This window comes from Dermacentor albipictus, chromosome 5 (genome assembly GCF_038994185.2).
Source record: "Dermacentor albipictus isolate Rhodes 1998 colony chromosome 5, USDA_Dalb.pri_finalv2, whole genome shotgun sequence".
Taxonomy (NCBI): Eukaryota; Metazoa; Arthropoda; class Arachnida; order Ixodida; family Ixodidae; genus Dermacentor; species Dermacentor albipictus.
Window position 1 is genome coordinate 151109889 of NC_091825.1, and position 20876 is coordinate 151130764.

General features: G+C 43.2%; 1 protein-coding gene across 13 annotated transcripts in view; it reads right to left on the reverse strand.

Annotated features, from left to right (window-relative positions):
- Positions 1–20876, reverse strand: part of Dys (Dystrophin) — a 488311-nt gene that overhangs the window by 298039 nt on the left and 169396 nt on the right. For all 13 annotated transcript variants that reach the window (XM_065448316.2, XM_070539180.1, XM_065448320.2 and 10 more), the window contains 11 exons: positions 18378–18692; positions 17187–17315; positions 13811–13984; positions 12916–13071; positions 11010–11159; positions 7265–7441; positions 6974–7114; positions 5874–6032; positions 4456–4695; positions 3661–3963; positions 2528–2911 (listed from right to left, as the gene is read on the reverse strand). In XM_065448316.2, coding sequence (XP_065304388.2) covers positions 2528–2911; positions 3661–3963; positions 4456–4695; positions 5874–6032; positions 6974–7114; positions 7265–7441; positions 11010–11159; positions 12916–13071; positions 13811–13984; positions 17187–17315; positions 18378–18692 — 2328 coding nt within the window. The remainder of the gene's footprint in view (positions 1–2527; positions 2912–3660; positions 3964–4455; positions 4696–5873; positions 6033–6973; positions 7115–7264; positions 7442–11009; positions 11160–12915; positions 13072–13810; positions 13985–17186; positions 17316–18377; positions 18693–20876) is intronic.

Sequence of the window (20876 nt, forward strand, 5' to 3'; positions counted from 1 at the left end):
GATGCTGGCCATGTTGAAATACAATGACAGCAATATTATTTCATTTTCTTTTAGTGGTGAAAACTAGGGACGTGCGAATACCGAATAGTGGATTTCGAATGGAATATCAAATTGAATCAAGAAAAAAAGCCCATATATTGAATCGAACATCAGAAAACTTAACACGACCTTTTATGCTTCAAAATTTTGTGCAATAAACACAGTGCTGCACATGCTCAGGAGGCTAATCACATTGCTCAACAAGTATCTTGGTAGCTAGCAGTAACTTAGGTACCTATGAATTGAGATGCAAAGTATGCTCTACTCCTATTGAAGGGAACACCAAATTAGCATGCCAGCACTGACAACAACTCAGTTCGTATACCAAGGTCTGGAAAACATTTTTTATCGCTAGAATGTCTGTAAAATAGAATTAGGTGCTTTTTCCCTCTGAAGCAAGCTGAAGAAATAGCAAAGTTGTCCTAAATACCAATGAGGTTTTCAGTTTAATAGTGGGCAATATTATGCTTAATAGCAATCTTCTATCTCTTCGACAGTATTACACTTTTCTCCTAGAAAACAGGGGGGTTTTGCCATATTTATGGTAGGTGGCTCTTGTGCGTTATATTCAGCTAGCTAAGGCCAATCTGCGTGACAGACAAAAGCAGGGAAAGCGCACTGTGTCACTCAGCGCTGCATGCATCGACCGCAATAGGGGCCGACCATAAAGCCTTCTCAAATCGGGAGACCCATGGTAAGTTCGCACAACATCTCCCCGTCCTCTACCTCCTTTCCTTTTCGTCCGCGTTCATCTTCCGCCCTTTGTAAATGTGTTAGCGCATTGTCACATTATATTTTCGAACCCACCATGTATATCCAAAGCTGGCCTCGTGACAGGTCGCTTAAAGCAACGAAAAATGTCGCAGTTTTGCCCGCAAGGCAAAGCATCCATTGCTATAACAAATTAGTAGACAGCTATATCAAGTAAGGATAGTAGATTTATCAGCCATATAAACTTGTAAACATTCACTTACTAACTAAATTAACAAGCATGGTGTCATGCACGCACAAGCAAACATAAACCCATCTCACTCAATGACTGCGGAAACTCCCTGTCAAAACACTGGAGTGAGGAAGCGCAGCAGCAGGAGCGAGCAAATTTAAAGCCAGTGAATTGACCTTAGTGCTGCCTCTCGCTTCAATGCAAATTGACTGAAGAGAACACAGCACGCACAAAGATATCGGCTGTCAGTGCGCCTACATGCCTAGACTTTGTCCCCATTACCGATCACTTTCAAGATAAGGCTCGTGTGGCTGTGCCATACACAGCAGCCACCAAAGTACACACACCCCCTCCCCACAGTGCCTTGTGTGCGATGGAAGATGGCACACTTTCTCCCCACTTTTTCCCTTTGTGCGCGCAAGATTGATCTGCCACCAGTGGCTCACACTAGCATGCTTTCATTCACACATACAGCATACAGTGCACACGGACAATGTTAACACTCTTCAACTTTACACGTAACATCACGGCAACCATGATGGCAGAAATGCACCTGGAGTGTTCATATAATTGCTTTAGCAATAAAATACCATTGTGTGCCTACTCATAGCATCCAGAACGAGGGACGATCATACAGTATTTCGCAGACGACGGCCGTAAACATGCAACGGTCATCCTCTATACTCGATTTCGTTGGTGAGGCAGTTTGTCAGATTTCTGAGGATCATGCGAGCACTGTAAATAAATCTGTGTTAATTCGATAACCGCAACTTTAGTCACCGACACCTGACAAAGCAGCTCCGTAGGCTCACCATCTAGAAAGTTTGGCCAATGGTGTGGCCATGACTAAAACTCGCAGCCAGCCAATGTCATATCTTCCTACTGATGGCTCATCAGTGATCGATCACAAAATCATGCGTATGGGTTTGACTGACAGCCCTCGAACCGGCGTTCGGGTCCACGGTCGACCAGCCGGCAACTACCGCGAGCACGCGTGCCAACTAAGTTGGTCTGTGTGCTCGCATGCGGGTAGAAAGCTCCGAACTGCACGAATCTGCATGCGTGAACACTAACTTTGCATATTCGATTGGATCAGCGTGCCTTCCGGTGGCTAATTATTCGAACGTTCACTATTCCATTCAAAATCAAATGCTCGAGTATTTTCATGCCCCTAGTGAAGGGAAAACCAATGGTTTCATATGATGAGAGAATGCCATCACATTTAAGTGAGTCTAGGCTCATGCATTAAAGTGAGAAGAGTGCTACTCAGCATAAGTACCATCAAGCTGATCACCAACCATACAAATGTAAAGCATCATGAAACATACTCTGTCCAACTATCATTAAGGAGTGCGTCTTTACTTGGCCAGCTGAACCATACAGCAACTACACATTACAAATGCACAGACAGTCAGCCACCAATATGTAAATGAATTAAGTACTCAGCAAATTTACAGGAAATGCAGAAGAAAATGCTAATATGTGGCAAGCAACATGCTAGGACTCACAAAACATCAGTATGCTACAAATCTGATGTCCGCTCACCTTGAGAATGCCTTCCTGTTTCTCAAAGTCCTCAAAGTCCTTGCCACAGAGCTCTGGAGAATGCACCTGCCTCCCAACAGCGAGCAGGGCTTCCCGCACTTTGGCCACCTTTGCCACGTAGTCGGGGATGCAGGTAACAGCACCAGAGTCTACAATGACTGCCAGCGGCTGTTCGGTCTGCGTGCCATCAGCGACACGACATGACGGCTCAGGAGAGTGGAGCACTGCAATCTGGCCCTGGGCCTGGTTCCAAAGCTGAAGCAACCGCTGCAGGAGCGCTTGGGTGGCTGCTGAGGGCACACCCCGCTCCTGCTCCATGGATCGAGCCTGCTGCTGGAGGGAGGACACCTCCTGGCCTACACGTGCAGCTTGTTCTAGAGCTGCCTGCAAGTTCATAGTGGCCAGGCCAATGACACCATTAGCGCGGCACAAAAGACGAAGACACAGGGAGAACACATATGCAAAAACAGGTGCTGACTTCAAACATATTTTGCACAAGCTGGCTATTTCATACACTCTGCACCATCAAACACACAAACACTATGTTCATAGAGCATACCTTATAAGTACCTTGTCAGAACAGTCACATAACATGAAAGATGGACAACTAATGCCCTCATTAAAGCACATAATCACCACTAAAGGGACGCACAGTGACAAGGAGACAAAAAATAAATGATGATGATACTGGCTGTACTTCCAACCAATTTATTTAGGGTGAGAACCCATAAATATAGACACACATGAATATATCTGCGTAAACCTTGAGCTATACAAATGGGACAGCCAGCAGTGACTTTTGCTTTCAGAGTTTATCTGACAAGATAACCAGCAACCACTAGTTTCTGTGCATGCATTTTTGTAGGCTCACATTCGTGGGTCTGCATTCTAAATAAGTGGCTGGGAATGCTGTCACTGTCAACACCAATGTTTATTCTGTCGATTTGTTACTCTGAGTGACCTCTTAGCAGGAACAAGCCCCTTTTAATGAGCTTATAAAGAATGCTTCGGCCATGTTTATTTTTTTCTTTGATTAAAAACAATGTCTTGCAATACTGTAAAGCCAGCTAGCTACCATATCATTTGCCGACATCATTCATTGTGCTGTTTTGCTCTGTCATTAAAGCACATACCTTTTGCCGACTCTGGACCGTGCGTGCATGCTCAAGATTTCTCAGCAGTAAGACCATTTGCACCACGGTTGCATCTGTTTGCTGCTGCAGTAGTTTCCAGCGAACCACCAGGTCTTGGTAGTGGGAGCGGCGCTGCTCGGCTGCCTTCCGCACTGTATTCCACTTGGACTCCAATGCCTCTGTCTCTGATCGGAGGCGCTCGAGAGCTGCAGGCACGGGACCCAAGCGTGGCGCGGCCCTATCCACGTCTGTCGACACCTGGTCGACAGCCAGCCCAAGGTGCTCTATCTCTGATGAGAGCTTCTGCAAATGGAAAGACCACACAACCAGTAAACTGCAGAACACACATCAGAGGCTGCTGAAACTTGCTCGTGCGGAAGCTTGGGCAGAAAAAAGCCCATTCATACCAGAAAGAACAACGCTTGCAAGTGATGAGAAAAGGCAGATTAACAATTCACCACTCAGAATGCATCACTGATGTTAAATCAGAGACGCACAACCTAAAACCTAATGGCATAAGAACAACTGCAGTGAAAAAAATTTGACTGCAATCGTGCTCAAAAAAAAAAAAACTTTTTTTTTTCCAACCTCGGAAACCAAACATGTGCTCACACACTGCTGCCCACACATGCAATCTTGCTGGTTTTTATGGTCCCACATTTAATTTAAATCTATCTTCAAGAAGGCTGTAAAGATCTACTATAGCCACACTGGCATTTTTTTTTTTCAATGTTTTTGTGTTGCTTCTGCAGGAAACACAAATTATTTAGAGCAAAGAACACATCATAATCTCACCTTAATTGTCTGCTCACTCTCCTCGAGGACATCATTGGTGACAAGTTCGATACCCTTGTCAAAGTGTGTCTCCAGGGCCTCGACCCTCTTGTTCACCTGGCGCAGCTTAGCCTCAAGCTGCTCAATCGCTGACAAGTCTGCCTCTGATGAAGTTGACGACAGATTGACAGGTGATGCTCTCAGCTCATTCAGGAGGCTTCGCTGAACCTCTATGCACACTGGTTCTATGGTATGTGTGGTCTAAACAAAAAAGAAATTGTACACACTTTTCAAAAATCAGCTACCAACCTGACAGCTGTGCATTGGTGTCAAGGCAGCTCGCATTCGCAGTGGTACCATAAACATTCCAAGATTTAAAGCCCCTCATATTCTCCCAAGTTTAAAACAACTGACACCTGCTTTTCCAGGTATCAACGAACCACCAAAAATTTTATAAAAAGCTTTCTTATCTGAGATACAAAATTTCATTCCAAGTGGCTTGGTTGACGTGATATGATAGCATAAGTGGCTTTATGGCTCATGCGCACTTGTAGATGGCTGTCAGAAAAAGCAAACACTCAACAATGAACCCAAGACTGATGTGCCTATGAAAGCAAGAACTTGAGAGAAAGAATCCGGCACAAATTGCAAAACACTGAGTGAGAGAGAGACAGGTCACCCAGTTTTCATAAAGGAAAGCCTGAAAGATGCTTGGAGCTTCAATATACGAACAATTAGATAAGTGTAACAAACTGACAAAAAAGTGAAATGCATGACACAAGAGTGCCATCTTTCTAGAAGAATGTCAAAGCTGAACAAATCGTAGTATTACATGTACATGCAGGTCCACTGCTAGAGGGAACACATATTAGCAGAACATGAGTGAAGTCCCTTCGAAAGCAAATCTGGAAACGTACAGCTTCGCCGCAGGTGATATATGGAAGATTACTCTGGCTCTTTTTCGTGCACCTACATAGTTCATCGACAGCATTTCCATGGGAACCAGTAAACTGCAGCACCCAAATGTCACCCACTGCCTGCATGTTCCCTTTAACAATGGACCTAAGTGTAGATTTAACTATTCACAGCACGGTCCCCTGCTAAAGAAAACACACAGTTTGTATTCTGCCATTAATTATCGCCAATATTGGACATAAAGGCCATAAGACTAATCTTTTTTGTTTTAATTTCCTGATTGTGCATCCAACTGATTAAATCAGCCACTTCTTCCTGACAAAGGCAAAGAAATGTCCCAGGTAAATTGGCCTTTACACTGGTTAGATGTTTCTTCTTTTTTAACAGTGACCCATACTGTACAAAACAACCCCACATGGAGCCTTTTTATTTTCCTCCCTTTTTTTCTAATATTTGGGCACTGTATGCATGCACACTGTCGGCTAGCACAAGGAACAGACAAGAGTAGACAACAGAACAATAACCTTGAGCTTCTCGACCACTGCATTCCACCTCTCGCTGAGGGCACTCAGCTCTGACTCAACAGTCTTGCTGTACCTGGGTCCCTGACGCAACAGCTCAAGTGCCTCCTCTTTGAGCATTTGTACCCTCGTGTTTTGTTCAGCCATCTCCATCTGCAAGTTCTGCGAGCAGAAGCAAGGACAACTAATTACACAAAGAAAACATTACGCAGTCAAATACCAAGCAGTTTAAATGTTACATAGCAATGCTAAATCTGAAGCAAACTTTCCCAGTCTACAGGGAAGTTTATGAACCAGATGCTACCTCAGCACAATGAGGCCATAAATAATGCATTTGCTCGAAGTAGTAAATACTGCAAAGCATTAGTACATATGAAATGACAAACGTACTCAGGCATACTCTTAAGTTAGCAGCTCCCATTCTGTAAAAGGGAGCAACATGCACTAAACATTTCTTGTAACAGAAGCATAGCTTTCAACAAAATGCTTAGCCACCAAATGAGTTTGCATATTCAAGTTATTTTAATGCATGGGCATAATGACAAGAGGTTTTGCGTGAAATATGAGGGAGGGTGAATGTCAAAAGGTAGTGAAAATGCTGCTGCAGAAACACTGAAATAAATGACACTGAATAAGTGACAATGCTAGCAGCTAGGGCAGTTGACAGTTGCCAAACCAAATACAACTGCTCAAGCCCACCTGTCATATATAATATACATGCATCATTACACATTTCAGAGTAGTTGATGGTGCTTGCCTGTGTTAAAGAAGGTGTTATGCTATTTGCATTGCAGGTACAATATCATTAGACATGCCAGTCATGCTACTAAACTGATTACAATGTTCACAAAGTTCCCAATACACCATGTGCATCTTGCACGACAGTGATAATAAAATAACAGTGATAATTCTGTCAATCACCAGCAAAAGCAAAACAATGCATGCATGGCATTATGCATCGTGACATCGAAATCAAACACTTCTTTAGTATTTTAATTCCTTATGTACCTCGCAGTCATAAAAGCAAAATGATGATGATGATGATGATGATGATGATAATTTTATAAATAAAGAAAATATATAATCAAAGCCAGAATCCTGACCTTGAGCTTTCTTTGCCCAGCAGCTGACTCCTTGTACTCTGTCTTGGCAACGAAGTAAAGCTCAGCACCTTCAAGCCACGTCTTGATGGCCGTCAGGTGGTTGCAGAAGCGGGAGAACATCTTCTCCACATCCTTGGGACCCTACAAGAGCAGGAATTTGTTGCATAGAGAACATTAGCATGGAATCCAGAGCATGGGTGAATTGTGAAGAAAGTAAAGCACACAGGATTTGCGAGCTTCAGTTAGCGCATACAGAATCATACAAGCGCAATACAAGCGCAAAGCACTCACCAAGGGCACCTTCTTGCGCAGGCTGTCGTCAATAGCTGCCCACTGCTGCTTGAGGGTACGCACAGTGTTGGCCAGTGAGGGAAGCTTGTGCCCAGGCGCAAGCGCTGTCAATCCCTCACTGAGCTCGACAATGGCAATCATCGAGGGCTTCTTCTGCTCCAGCTCACGCAGCTTGCCCTGTGAAAGCAGCGGTGCAGACAGACCAGAGTCAGTGGTGGAAGTGGCACTTTTGCAGCAGCTTTCGGAGCAAGAATAATTGCAGTTTGGAGCAGAAATATATGCTTTCGGAGCAGAAAAATTTGCTGTTTGCAGCACGAAAAGAATGCTTTGGAGCAGTAACTTATTGCTCTAGCGCAAAGAGGAAGCTCTGTATAAGTTAGTACTTTTTGAAATGTTGCATTCAATATGCATTATACTAAGATGCAAGCATTTTCCTTCAACTTGCTGTTCCATCTTATTGTTGTTATATAAGAAGATGAAGATAAGCACAAGCTTAATCTTAATTCACAGTTAATTCTGCATTCCAATAAAGAATTTAGTAAACAATTTGTTTTTCATCTTAAGGAATTGAGCTACCTGCAGCATAGATAGCCTATCACTCATTCACGTACGCAGGCAGCCCGTCAGAGCTACAAATTGCAGTGTGTATGTCATCAACACACCTATACACGTTGATGAATTTTCTCAAACAAAATAACATGTACAGTTGGTACAGAGTTGGAGTGATGAGACAGCCGCAGCCAACAGCTAAGATTACGCGGGCCTATACACAACCGGCATCGCCGTAGAGCCGATATCTCACCGGCCCCATATTGTCCAGCCCAGACGACTGCTTCTATCACCACTCACGACAACAGGGGAATCTGCTACAGTTTGTTTTTCACATTAAGTAGTACTTAACAGAACAACATTAGATCAAATATGTAAGTGTTTTATGAAGCAGTGCCTAGTACTAAACCACTGGCGTGATCACCAGCAATGATCTGATGGTATTTCGTCTCACAGACAGAAAGCAAACAGCGATCAGCGAGGCAGCTCGGATGGCTTGCAAGCACTACGCTTTGTTTGCTATTCGCCCCAACAAAACCAAGAAAGTCAGTTTATTTAAGTCCAAGTTAATCGTGTTGTGAAAAATAAGCACGCTACGATGAGCTGCGGCCAGATTGCAGGCGCCGGCAGTCGTCATTATTGCGGTAGTCAGTGAGATAGGCTTACCATTTCGTTCGGCCATATTTCGATGGGGGCAAAATGCAAGAATGTGTATTGGGTGCACATCAAAGGAGCCTAGGTAACCAAAACTAATAGGGAGTTCCACACTACCGCATGCCTCATAATCAAATCACAGCTTCGGCACCTCCCCCCCACCCAGAAAGAAAAGATATAGCACAAGCGAGGGCGGCAAATATAGGCAGAACCTACACGATCGCACTAAGGGCCTAGCATACAGAATACATGGACAGTGCCTACTGTTGGCAAACATGGTTAGGTCTATACACTGTGGCTGTGATGGAAAGCATACGAGGGTGAGTCGCGAAGAAGAGGGGCTATGTGCAGCACCTTCTCGCACGTGCAAAATATGTGTTCCCAATTAAGAGCAGGTGCAGATCAGTGCAGGCCTGGTGCAATACCTGCCATCATAGAGTTTCTCACTATATTACCTAGAGGGAAATCTGGCGCTGCTGCGCTGTGGTATGCATGGGAATGCCGGTATATTGTGACTTCGGATTGGCATCGTTCTCGGAGAGACAGGACACCTTGAAGACGTGCCTGGCAAGCGCCGTTCCATCTGTCACAATCATTCATTTTCTACTAAAACAGCACGTAAAAAGCTGTTTTAGCTTTATTATTACACAAAAACATGTTTTGTTTAGCTATGAGAACTTGTTATTACATGTACAATTATATAAAACGTAAAAAGTATCAGCGGGCCGCTAAAGTTGGAGGACAGACCACAAGATTCGCGCTCGGTTTGAAACAGTTTCTCGTCTGTTCTTGCTTTTCTTCACTTGGTCATGCATTCTAGGTGAGTAAAGATGTAATATGCGTGAATGGATACAATTTATGAAGATTTTACTTTGAGAACGCGTTATTTGTATAGGCATATCCACATTTTAGACGAAGCCTCTTACAACACCAGCCAACATGAGCCTCACAGACACATATACCATCATTCCCATGATGGCACGGTTCCCCTTAAGAAACTCTCACAGACGGTGGCACCAGATTTCCCTCTAGGTGTTATAGCGAGAAACTCTATGCCTGCCATAAACGAACATTTTGCACAGCCTGTCGCAGGATTTCTTTCACAGTGCAGTTTGGCACAGCTAGCGCCACACTTCCGTCACTGCAGACTGCAACATTATGAAAGGCCCGTTAGCTCTTTGGGGGCACTCATCTGTAATTTTCCAATGCCTGCCCAATAATGCCAAAACCAAGAATCCCTTGTCACTAACAGCGTGCCACTTTCCCAATAGTTATTCCCAAGTTATGGGGTATGTTTAGGATGGCATAAACTTTCTTTCATCGCATGGCACGGTCAGCTACATCCATTCATCCTGCTCATATGATGTAAGTGTATCATCTTTACGAGCAAAACTTGATCTACAGCCCCTTGCACAGCGCCGCACTATAGCCAGCCTTTGACTTTTTCATAAGCTCTTCTACAGTTACCTAAATCAGGAGCCATATATCACACCACCTGCACACATATCACTATGAACTGGGCACCCACTACAAGTCTTACAGACATTCTCCCATACGAATACTTCTCCTTTGCCTTTTTTTTTTTCCTGCACAGTATTGGATTCCCCACCATGTCGCTGCAATCACTTACCCAGCATCATTCTTCAAAAATGTGTTTTGTGGGTAAAAAATAATCTGTTCTTTCGCATATCATTTGTACTGTTTTTTTTTCTGTTTTTATGTACTTGTGAAAGTTAGCTTTTATGTCCAGCTTTTCTAAAAACCTGTGTTTCTGTTGTGTATGTTATCAACTGTACCCAACCCTTATGTAATGCCCCTAGCAAAGCTGTCCCTAAGGAAATAAAACTGAACTGTACTGAGGTAAAGGAGCGATGCCTAAAGTGGCAGCAACAACAGGTATAAAATACCTAGGAGCACAGTGTCTCCGCAATATACTGCTGGCTCCCATGCAGTGAGGAGGGATTGGGCAAACACTGTAAAAGTAGTGGAGACGAAGCCTGGGGACAGAAGTAGTGCCCCAAAGATAAGCACAAGACAGACATGGACAAGTCCTTCCTCAGGCATTGAACAGGCTGTAATGGCAACCAGATGTGAGCCACATAGCCTGTTTCATATGCAACAGTAAGAAAAAAGAAAGTAAGAAAAGCCATGTGTGGTTGAACTCAAGAAGGCTAGTATTAGAGTTTTCGATAACTAGGGATATACGCAGTAATTTCTGCATACGCTACATTTGCTTGTTTAATAAAGCACCTGTCCACAATGTTTTAGGAATCATTCACGACTACTGATGACCGAAAATGTGTTGCATTTGCATTACTGAAATTTCTTCAATAACAAAAAGCAAACTTAAACATGTTTTTTTCCCTCCAGCTGCTTCTGCAAGCATTGGAAGATTAAATATTTATGACTGACCTATTTTGAACGATAAGCAATGGTTGTTCTTATATTGAGCGTACACTCTTTACTTGCTTGCAAGCCATATGTGCACATTGGTGATAAGGAAATTCCACTTGCTCAAACATTACATGTTTCTTCCACTTACTTCTGCAAACTTGAGCTCATCATCAGCTTCGTGAGGCTTCTCTATTTCTTCCATTGTTGCAGCCATCCAGTTGTGAAGGGCGATCATCTCCTTCTGGAGGCACCGAGCTAGGCGCAGAGCTTGCTCCAGAACACTCTTGCTCTCCGTCACCTGATTGAACACATAAAGTTACATTTTAATCAGCACTATAACAAAACTGCAAATCAAAGCGGAAAGCTTACAATGATCATAAGTAGTAATGAGCAATATACTTATAAGACAATGTATGTGCATTAAATATGATAAGAGTAAATGTCAAACCACAGGCAAAGTCATTTCTTATCCGCCCCCCCCCCCCTTTTTTTTCCAGTACCCTTCATACAAGGTGAAAGTACAGTAGTACCGAGAGGCCTTCAAACTACACTGCAATAACAATAGGTCTTTTGATAAAGCTTTCAGTCTTTTACAGACATAAACCTGTAAATGCTACCACCACAAAATGTTCACAGACCGGTACTTATCTCAATCAAAGGCAGACAAAATTAACAAAACAAAAAAATAACAGACAGTAGAAATAATGCCTATAAAGCTACTCTCATTTAGAATAAATATTCGTGTTACAGTTTACTTTATATAAAATTACTGATGGGACTTGCTAAACAAAAGCAACGTTTCAGCAGCAAGGCCTCATAATCGAATGTTGTGGATTCATTTGCTCACCAGGGGTTATTTAACATGCATCCAAATATAAGTCCACAACCATTTTTGCATCCTAACTTCATCACAATGCAGTTAATGTGGCCAAGAATGGAACCCATGATCCCTTGCTAAGCAGCAGACAAGGATTGACTGGCAGGCTAGTTGGTTCTTAATCACACACACAAAAAAGGTGCTTCTTCAAGACAGGATACAAGGAAAGAACCACCATTTGTGGAAAACTGTAAAGCCACCAGCATGCTTATGTCATCTGTGGAGGCATGCTTTTGTCTTAATTCTTGTGGTCTTTGCTTGGAGATATTTGTGATCCTCCATAGAATGGGTGCATACATTTGACCAGCCATGGTGCCTCACTGGCTATGGAATTCTGCTGCTTATGACAGAAAAAAAAAACAGTGCTTCTTCAAGACAGGACACAAGGAAAGAACCACACACACACTGTGCTGACTTGTAACTGAATGTTTATTATCTTGCTGAGCCTTTTATACAGAGAACTAGGGCAGCATCAACAAGACCATGAAAATAAAACACACAAGGGACAAAGGAAAAAAAGGAACGAAACTTTGCGCCCAACACACTTTTGTTAAAATGCAGTAGCAAGAAAATAAATTTCTTTCTTGGACAGCTTTAGAGATGGGAAGAAATCTGTCCAAGAAAGAAATTTATTTTCTTGCTACTGCATTGTGACAAGAATGTGTTGGGTGCAAAGTTTTTTTCCTTTTTTTTCCTTCGACCCTTGCATGTTTTCTTTTCACAGCCTTACCAGTACTGCCTTAGTTCTTTGTATAAAAGGCTCAACAAAATAATGAACAGGCAATTGTTAGCGCAGTGTGTGTGGTTCTTCCCTTGTGTCCTGTGTTGAAGAAGCACTGTTTCTTTTTCTATGATAAGCAGCAGAATTCCATAGCCAGTGAGGCACCATGGCTGGTCAAATGTACGCACCCATTCTATGGAGGGGCGCAAATGTCTCCAAGCAAAGACCACAAGAATTAAGACAAAAGCATGCATCCAGAGATGACATAAGCATGTTGGTGCCTCAACAATTTAACACAATTCTCCTTTACAGTGTCACAACACAAAGAATATCTGCTTGTAAATAAAGGCCTGCCTCAGACAATGTTGTGATACAACAACTACATGCTTGAAGAAAGACAGCAGCGGCCATAGCCACAGTGAGACACGAGATGAAGCAAAAAAGACGACGCATCACCTTTGCGCCTAGCTGGTTGTAGTGACTCTTGATGCCATCCAGCTTCTGGTTGAGATTGCGCGGCCTATCCGCTTCACCACTCTCAGCCAGCTGCCGGCCCTGGCGAATCACTTGCTCCACTTCACTCTTGACTTCACTTAAGGTCTTGTAGAAATGCTGCAGACGAGAAGTACTCATATACGAAGGCAGAAATAGCCATAATGCTATACATGACTGAGACTACTGGTATCCCAAGAATGTACACTCTCCCACATCCTACACTTAAATTCTTCACAATCTTTTGCTGTGTCTGTCGCATAAGGATTGTACAAGCGATAAATGATAAAATCCACCATTTGCCATTCTCATAAGAGAGCAAAATGGTAAAGAAAAGAAGACAGATAAAAGGGACAGTACATAAAAAGGACAGAATCATGTGTGACGGGCCAAGCATTGCAGTCAATAAACTGTTGCACCAGCTCTGCCCCATGTTATTTTAAATTATTCAAGAAAGCAAATGCTTGACAACATAAGAACTGCGTCTTCAAAGCTCTCTCACAGGCTTTCTAAAATGATAAATATTTTTTACTCTTGCTTTTGCAATTTAACTAAAATTAAATTGAGTCAAAACATGCAACGCCACAGCGATAGGACACGTAGCTGCCTTTTCTCCTGGAGTGTATGTGTGTGTATGTGCACGCATGTGTGCGTGAATACGTGCGTATGTATGTGCACGTATGTGTGCGTGCATACCTGCGTGTGTGCGCATGTGTGTACGTGTGTGTGCATGTGTGTGCTGCATGGATGTTTTGCTGTTATATTTTTTGGGGGGGGGAGGAGGTTAGTACAGGTTGACTAGTAATTCGAGTTCTGTGACGTAAGATTATTTTCCAATGGAGTAAGAAGTCAGAAATACCATGCACTGCACAAGTTGGTCCTGAATCTTGTCGGGGCTCTCAGAGTTTAGGTCAAGTTGCTTCATCCCTTGCTCCACTTCTGTTAGCAACTTGCTGATTCTTCCCAACTTGGGGTCGAGGTCATTGGGGCACTGAAACCTTTTCAGTTTTGCTGATATGTCCTCAAATTTCATCTGTGTTTGGCACAAAGATGGACAAAATAAGCAATAATAATCTCTTGTTTCAAGCATAATGAAAGCATTAGCGAAGGACAGAAAGCTAAAATTACTGAATTTACCCAGCACCAATGCCCTTGTTTTGTTGTAGTTTGCACAAAAATAGAGCTAGTGACAGCACGTGCATCATAATCAATGTAAAACTGAAGGCACTCAGGCAACAGGTCAGCACAACAAGGCAGCTACCTTGCCAAGTTAAATACAAACAATTACAGTAAGAGCAAACGAAAGGTCATTTGCTACTATACATTGTTACAATAAACATATGCCAAAGCACAACCTGCTGAAAGTGTGGAGACTTGATGTAACCATATACACGCTGTTATTGTGTATACATGCTTGCACATAGACATGCTTATACTATACACTGTTATGATCACACGTACAATTCACTACAACCTTTATATTCAATAGGGTTTTATGCTAGTCGCATCTAGACACCAACATGACTTTCCATTACCTTCTTTCTTTGCTAACAAATGTGCATTTGACATGGTCAAGGATCAACATTCTGTGCATAAATTCAATGTCATTCAGCAGCTTTTTGCCTCATTCTGCAACTGCACTTGCACCGTCACAATGCCTGCTTCACTACATGTAATCACAGTCTTGTGTACATACAGTCGAACCTTGTTATTAAAAAGTTGAATTCAACGTAAAAATACTTTTGTTATATCCTATATTTGTTATAAGCATATAACTGTTACACACAGATATTGACACGAAATATCTTAAATTTACTGTGTTATATCTGTAAAGAAGAACAATAAGCACTTAAGCAGCATCGGCAGCGCCTTGCAACAGCTAATGGAGCTCCATATTAGACATTGGTTTCAGTCAAGCCTGAGACATTGAAACAGTGAAAGTGTGTGAGGGTGAGACAAGAAATATGGTGGCTTCACAAATGCCACCTTCCCGCACAAGCAAAGGGAAAGAGGGAGAAGGGGGCTCGCTCGTGGTAACACAATCAAGAGCGCGCGAAGGGGTGGGGGGAGGGGGAACAGTGTGTGGGGTAAGTTGGGGTGTGTGTCGATTTCTGGCATGCATCTCGACCGTAGCTGCACATGGTTGTAAGCATGGCTGAGCACATACAAACCACGTACCCTCCTTTAGAAGTAATTTGCTGCATCTGCAAAGAGTGGGCATACCGAGACAGCATGGCAGCATGAAAGCTGTCTTCCCACGCGTTTAGTATTGAAGGTTGCGTAATTTCAAGTTTCGGTGACCCGTTGGAGCAAGAGGCAGACGAAGCATTTGCTCCCCGCTGCCGGCACTTTTCATGAGAGCGGCGCCCCAGTGCTGGCGACACTATCAGCTGTGGGGGTGGAGTGCAAGCGAAAGCACGGTTGGCTTCACTTAATTCATACCGCCGATGTGAAGATATCGTTGACGTGGCATGAAAACATATCGTTCGTCACCAACTCCCAAAGACATCAAAATGAATTGTTTTCTCAATGAAATTTGCTTTTTTCGCTTGCCTGACAATTATGAAAATTCTACAGTCTTTTTCCGTGCAAAAAAAGATCGATCGGTGACTGTACTTATTTGCATAAAAGGCAAAATTTCAATACAATGAAATTTCGATATAACGAAGCAAATTGCCGATTTTACCTACAGTCAAACCCACTTATAACAATATTTAAGTGCCACGAAAATTCCACTGTTATAACCGAGTTGCAAAAAAAAAATCAAAATGGGGGATAGCGCTGTCCTGAGAAAACTAATGGCGGGGAGGCCAGTTTCCCTACCCATCACCTTCTTCCATCTTGCTTCTGATTGTGTTGACTTGTTTAACTGTTCAACTCTGCTTTCTGAGCGCTCCGATCATGTGTTGTCAACAAGCCGCGGCTGTCAGCGTTCAAGAATGCTACTGCTATAACAGCTGCAAGAGGGGTCACGGGCAGCAAGTGACATACGAGCTCCACTGAGGCATCATTTTGGAGGCCCTAAAAGGCACCTTTTAAAGAAATGCAGGAAGGTTGCCACGGCAGCATCTTGGTTTGAGAAATCCAGAAGAAACACTGGGACGTGATCACCACAAGCATCTTGCCAAGAAAACCGCATGTTCGTCAGCCTTGCTTGCTTTACACGAAGCTTACCGCCATCCTTCTCCAAGGCATCCAGGTGATCCACGGAAGGTCCTTCGCAAAAACAAGCCCATGAGGGACTGAATCATCTACAGGACCTCCCACGGGGACAATGCTGAGGCAGCCTGCCCTACTGCGTCTGCGCTGCCTTCGTAGCCATCACTGTCGCTATTCGATGCAAACACATTAGCCACGATTGCATCAGCGGTTAGCAGCACTTCGTTTCCAAATCCATAGTAGTGCGCTTTCTTTTCATAGGCAACGTCGTGCATTGCCGATGATCAGCGGGCAGATCAGCCATCTTCCGTTTCGGCGGCGAATCAAATGAGGCTGAGAAACAATGCAGCCAGGAACGACTTCGATGCAGCGAACAAGGACAAGCTCGAGCGATTTAATCCATTGGCAGAATTGCTCATAATGAGGGCCATAGAATAAAGAACCAACTGTGAAGGCCCAGCGAGCAATCTGGGACCAGCGCCAGCAGTGTTGTCAGCGCAGTCGGTGTGGTGCATTCATGTTTCGGAGGGTGGCGGGGCGCAGAGCTATGGGTGCAGCCGATTTGTGTTCGGAGGGGTGGAAAGGCAACGGGAGAGAGGCGCGCAAGACTTGCATGCGTCTCTCATATCTCTCATAGAGAGATACGTGCGGCGGCAGTTGGGGCAGCGGGCGATAGTGCAGAGGCGTGCATTTCTCTTTTTCTTTTTTCTTTTCAAGGATTTCGCATTCTATTAGCTTTCAGCACGGACACCCAGCAGCCAGACTTCATCGTTACAACTGATAATGCGACATGGGGACATTGTAGTGAGCGGGTTATTTCCCTTTAGAAAGCGTACAAAAGTTGACGGGGCAGCAGCTTTTTATTGTTTTAATCAATATATTGTTAAAACCGGTATCGTTATAGGTGGCTTCGACTGTACTTCGTTACATTGAGGTTTAACTGTATGTATATAGTATTCCTTACAAAGACTGCAAGAACCCGTGATTCTGAAATAATCGAAAACATGTTTGAGTTATTAGAATTATCATTGTTCTCATCCATCTCAATGTTACGGTAGCATAAGAATGTCGCTTACCTTCATGAGCTGCAGCTGCTCATCTAGGCGTAACGCAGCTTCCACCCTATTTTGTGCATGATATGCATCCACCTGCTCACTTAGGCTTTGCAGCTGCTCCTCTTTTTCAAGGAATTCTTGCTTGAATTGCTGCACAAGAAAATAAAAAACTCTAGGTTACAATGACAGTATAATATGTTATTGGTGCACACAATTATCCAACTACATAGAACATGAATAGCTTTGCCTTGAGCTTGAAAGCAATCAACCATGAAGCGTTGCACTAATGCCTCATGCATTCATCTTATCCTTTTCTAACAAACAAGGACTACACCCCTCTCTTGACTACTAGAACCAAGAATTTTTTTTTTTTTTTACTTTACACTGAAGTTGCACAAATAGGTGTAATGACAATCTGTACTTGTTCTATATTTGTCCACCAGCATTGCCAGGCATGTATGGATAGTTGATTGGGAGTTCAAAGCGATTTCGAAGGGGATAATAATTTGGGCCAAATATTTTCAAACTGAATATTTATTAGCTGTTGATTGAATAGTTTGCTACTGTTCACTGCTCATGACTAAGAGAACAAAGACAGTCCCTCATCAAAGATCGAAGGTTCTCACACACTCTATCTGCCCAAAAATAGCACCGCATTTTTTTCTAGAAAATTTCCAGCTTGACGAATCACCGCAGATTGTAATTTAGAACCATCCTCCAAATACTATAACATAAAATATACTTAATGTGAATGAGGCATCAAAACTTCCTAAATTAATTTAAATTTAAGGTCTTCAATTTTAAAACCATGATCTGAATACGAGGCGTGCCGCAGGGGAGGGAGTTCAAATTAGTTTTGACCACCCGGGATTCTTTAACATGCATCTGAACCTAATCTCACATGCGTGTTTGTATTTGGCCCCATCGAAATGCGGTCGCTGTCGCCAGGATCGGACTTGTGACTTTGGCCTCAGCAGTACAACACCACAGCCATTAAGCTACTGCAGCAGGTATCAAATGTTCCGGTATCATTATAGTATTTGAGGTCACATATTCCTGCAAATGCAGCAACCATTCTCAAATTTAAAAGAGACGACAGATACCAAGTCAGCATGAGACAAAGTAAAGGGACAACCACTGTGGTAATTGTGGTTATACAGTTTCTGTCTGTAATTAGTGTGATCCACATGAGGAAAGCGCAGCAGTACTCACAGCCAACTCGTCAGGCACGTCTTGGGCGCTGATGTCATTGTCCAGCCTGTTCTGCAGCGCATTGTCCATGTGATTCATCCAGCTCTGGACGCTCAGGATCTGCCGCTCACACTTCTGGTACTGCACAATGCTGTTCTCAAGAACTTGCTGCCGTTCACTGCCCTGCCGAGTTAGCTCTTCCCAACGCTTCACGACCGACTCTGCTTCATGCTGGACTAGCCCGACTAGCACCTCTTTCTCCACAAGCTCCTCAGAGAGCTGCTGTATCTTGGGGATCCGGTCATCCGGGTGGTTGCGCAGAAAGTTCTCCAAATCCTGAAATTCAAAGAGAGTGCTAAAGTAACTCAAGCCGATATGGTCACCAAACAATTAAATACCAAGATGCAATCCAAAGCACATACACAGAGTGAAGTCACGATTATCAATCAATGACTAAAGCCAGTCATAAATTTTATTAAGGCAAGGAAATACAAAGATTACTAATCAATTTTCTTTTTTTACTTTTTACATTTCTGATTATAGCACAGGGTATTTTCAGGAGTTAGGAATAACTGCGCAAAAATATTACCCAATAGAAAAATATATCTTCTCTTATCAACCAGAAAATTTCTGACAATATAGGTATCTTATCATACTTCCCTTAGGTGTTATAATCAAAGCGGTAATCTCTCTCTCTCTCTCTCTCTCTCTCTCTCTCTCTCTCTCTCTCTCTCTCTCTCTCTCTCTCTCTAAATATACCATGTGTTCCAGTTAACTTGGACCAAGATATTTAAAAAAAAACAAGAGCTCTAGTGAAATCATATTGACAGCATAGTAGCCGTAGTCGTGTGTACTCACAACCAGTACTTTCTCATCATGAAGTATTAATTAATTAATTGATTTTAATTAGTGACCCTTTTAATTATTACTTGAATCACAAAACATATCAATTACAAAGTTGTAGGGCACTTCAAATAACCTCCGAATCAAGCATTTGTTTCATGCTCAGCTTTACCTGGTTGGTTTTTCTGAGAAAAAACAAAAGTGCGTGAAACATCCAAGCTACGAAATAGATACACGCTCGCGCGCCGCTACTCAAGTGCTCCCAAGTTGATCGCCATAGATACACGGCTTTACTAGTAGCGGCAGCTTGATACAGGCCTTCAAGCTATGTGATGGCTGCGGCATCAGGCGAACACACCGCTGACGCATTGATAAGCGTAACGGAGCCGTAGGGGGGAGGGGGGGATTCCGAAGCCGGGAAACCGAGACGGCGCATTTGGGACTGCAATTTTGCTCACTCATCTTCTGTAGATAGGTGCACCCGGAACGTATGTTCCTTTTGTTCCCTTTAGCAATAAAAACAAACCTTGCGGATGCTAAGTCCATCTAATGAGTTTTGGCGGATCTGTACAGCCAGAATATACTGTTGTCCGTTACGTAAATCATTTATGCTTGACGTGTCAGTGTGTAGATAATAACGGGAGATTTCAATGGTACCACGCCAGTGACCTGCTCTTCAAAAAGACAGTCATGCCCTTCACAAATGATCAGAGGGCTAAAACGATCCTCGCTCTGGGGGTGGCGCACAGCGACAAGAGGAAGGCAGCTAAGCTATTACAGATGTGGCACTGTGGAGGACGCCCTAGTCCATCAACAATACGTGGAAAGTACGAAGCCCATTGCGAGACAGGTAGCTTCACAAGAAAGCAGCACAGTACTGCGACGGTAGTTCATGAAGCGGGAATGGATGTTTTGGCATTCTTTGCGGCTAACCCTCACGGTAGTGTGCGATGCCAGTGTGGAGGCCGGAACCTCAAGGTGATCAGTATGGAGGACCTTTAAAAAAGGTCATATGCACACGTGCCATGTACATCTTCATCAAAAACTTGAAGACTGAGGTTCTGAAAACAGACTTGACTTTGCCAATTGGATTTTCACGAAATGTGAAAAAGAACCGGACTTTCTCACTCGTGTGCTTTGGATGGATGATGCTAATTTCTCCAGAAACGTACAAGTTAATCTTCACAGCGTGCACTACTGGAGTGATAGGAATCCCCACTGGCTGGCACAAACACAACACCAATACCAGTGGTCGTTTAATGTGTTGTGTAGTATTTTTGATGGCAACATCATCGGACCCATCTTTTTTGACAATACACTAACGATGCAACGCTACATCAATCACACCCTCGAGGGCCGTCTGTTGCAACAGTCCACTTGTGCACATTCAGAACCTCTGGTTTCAACACGATGGTGCTCCTGCGCATAGTAGTACTCAGTCTCAAGCGTGACTTATTATCTTTCAAAGATTGCTTGGAGGCGCTTGAGTAGTGGCACGCTAGCCCGCATCTATTTCATATTTTGTGTATATTGCAGATTTTTGTTTTTTCTTGGAAAAAGCGACCAGGCACACTTCAGCATGAAATAAGTGCTTAGATTCGGAGGTTATTTAAGGTGCCCTACAGCATTATAATTGACATGTTTGCAATTCAAGCAATAATGAAATTTTCACTAATT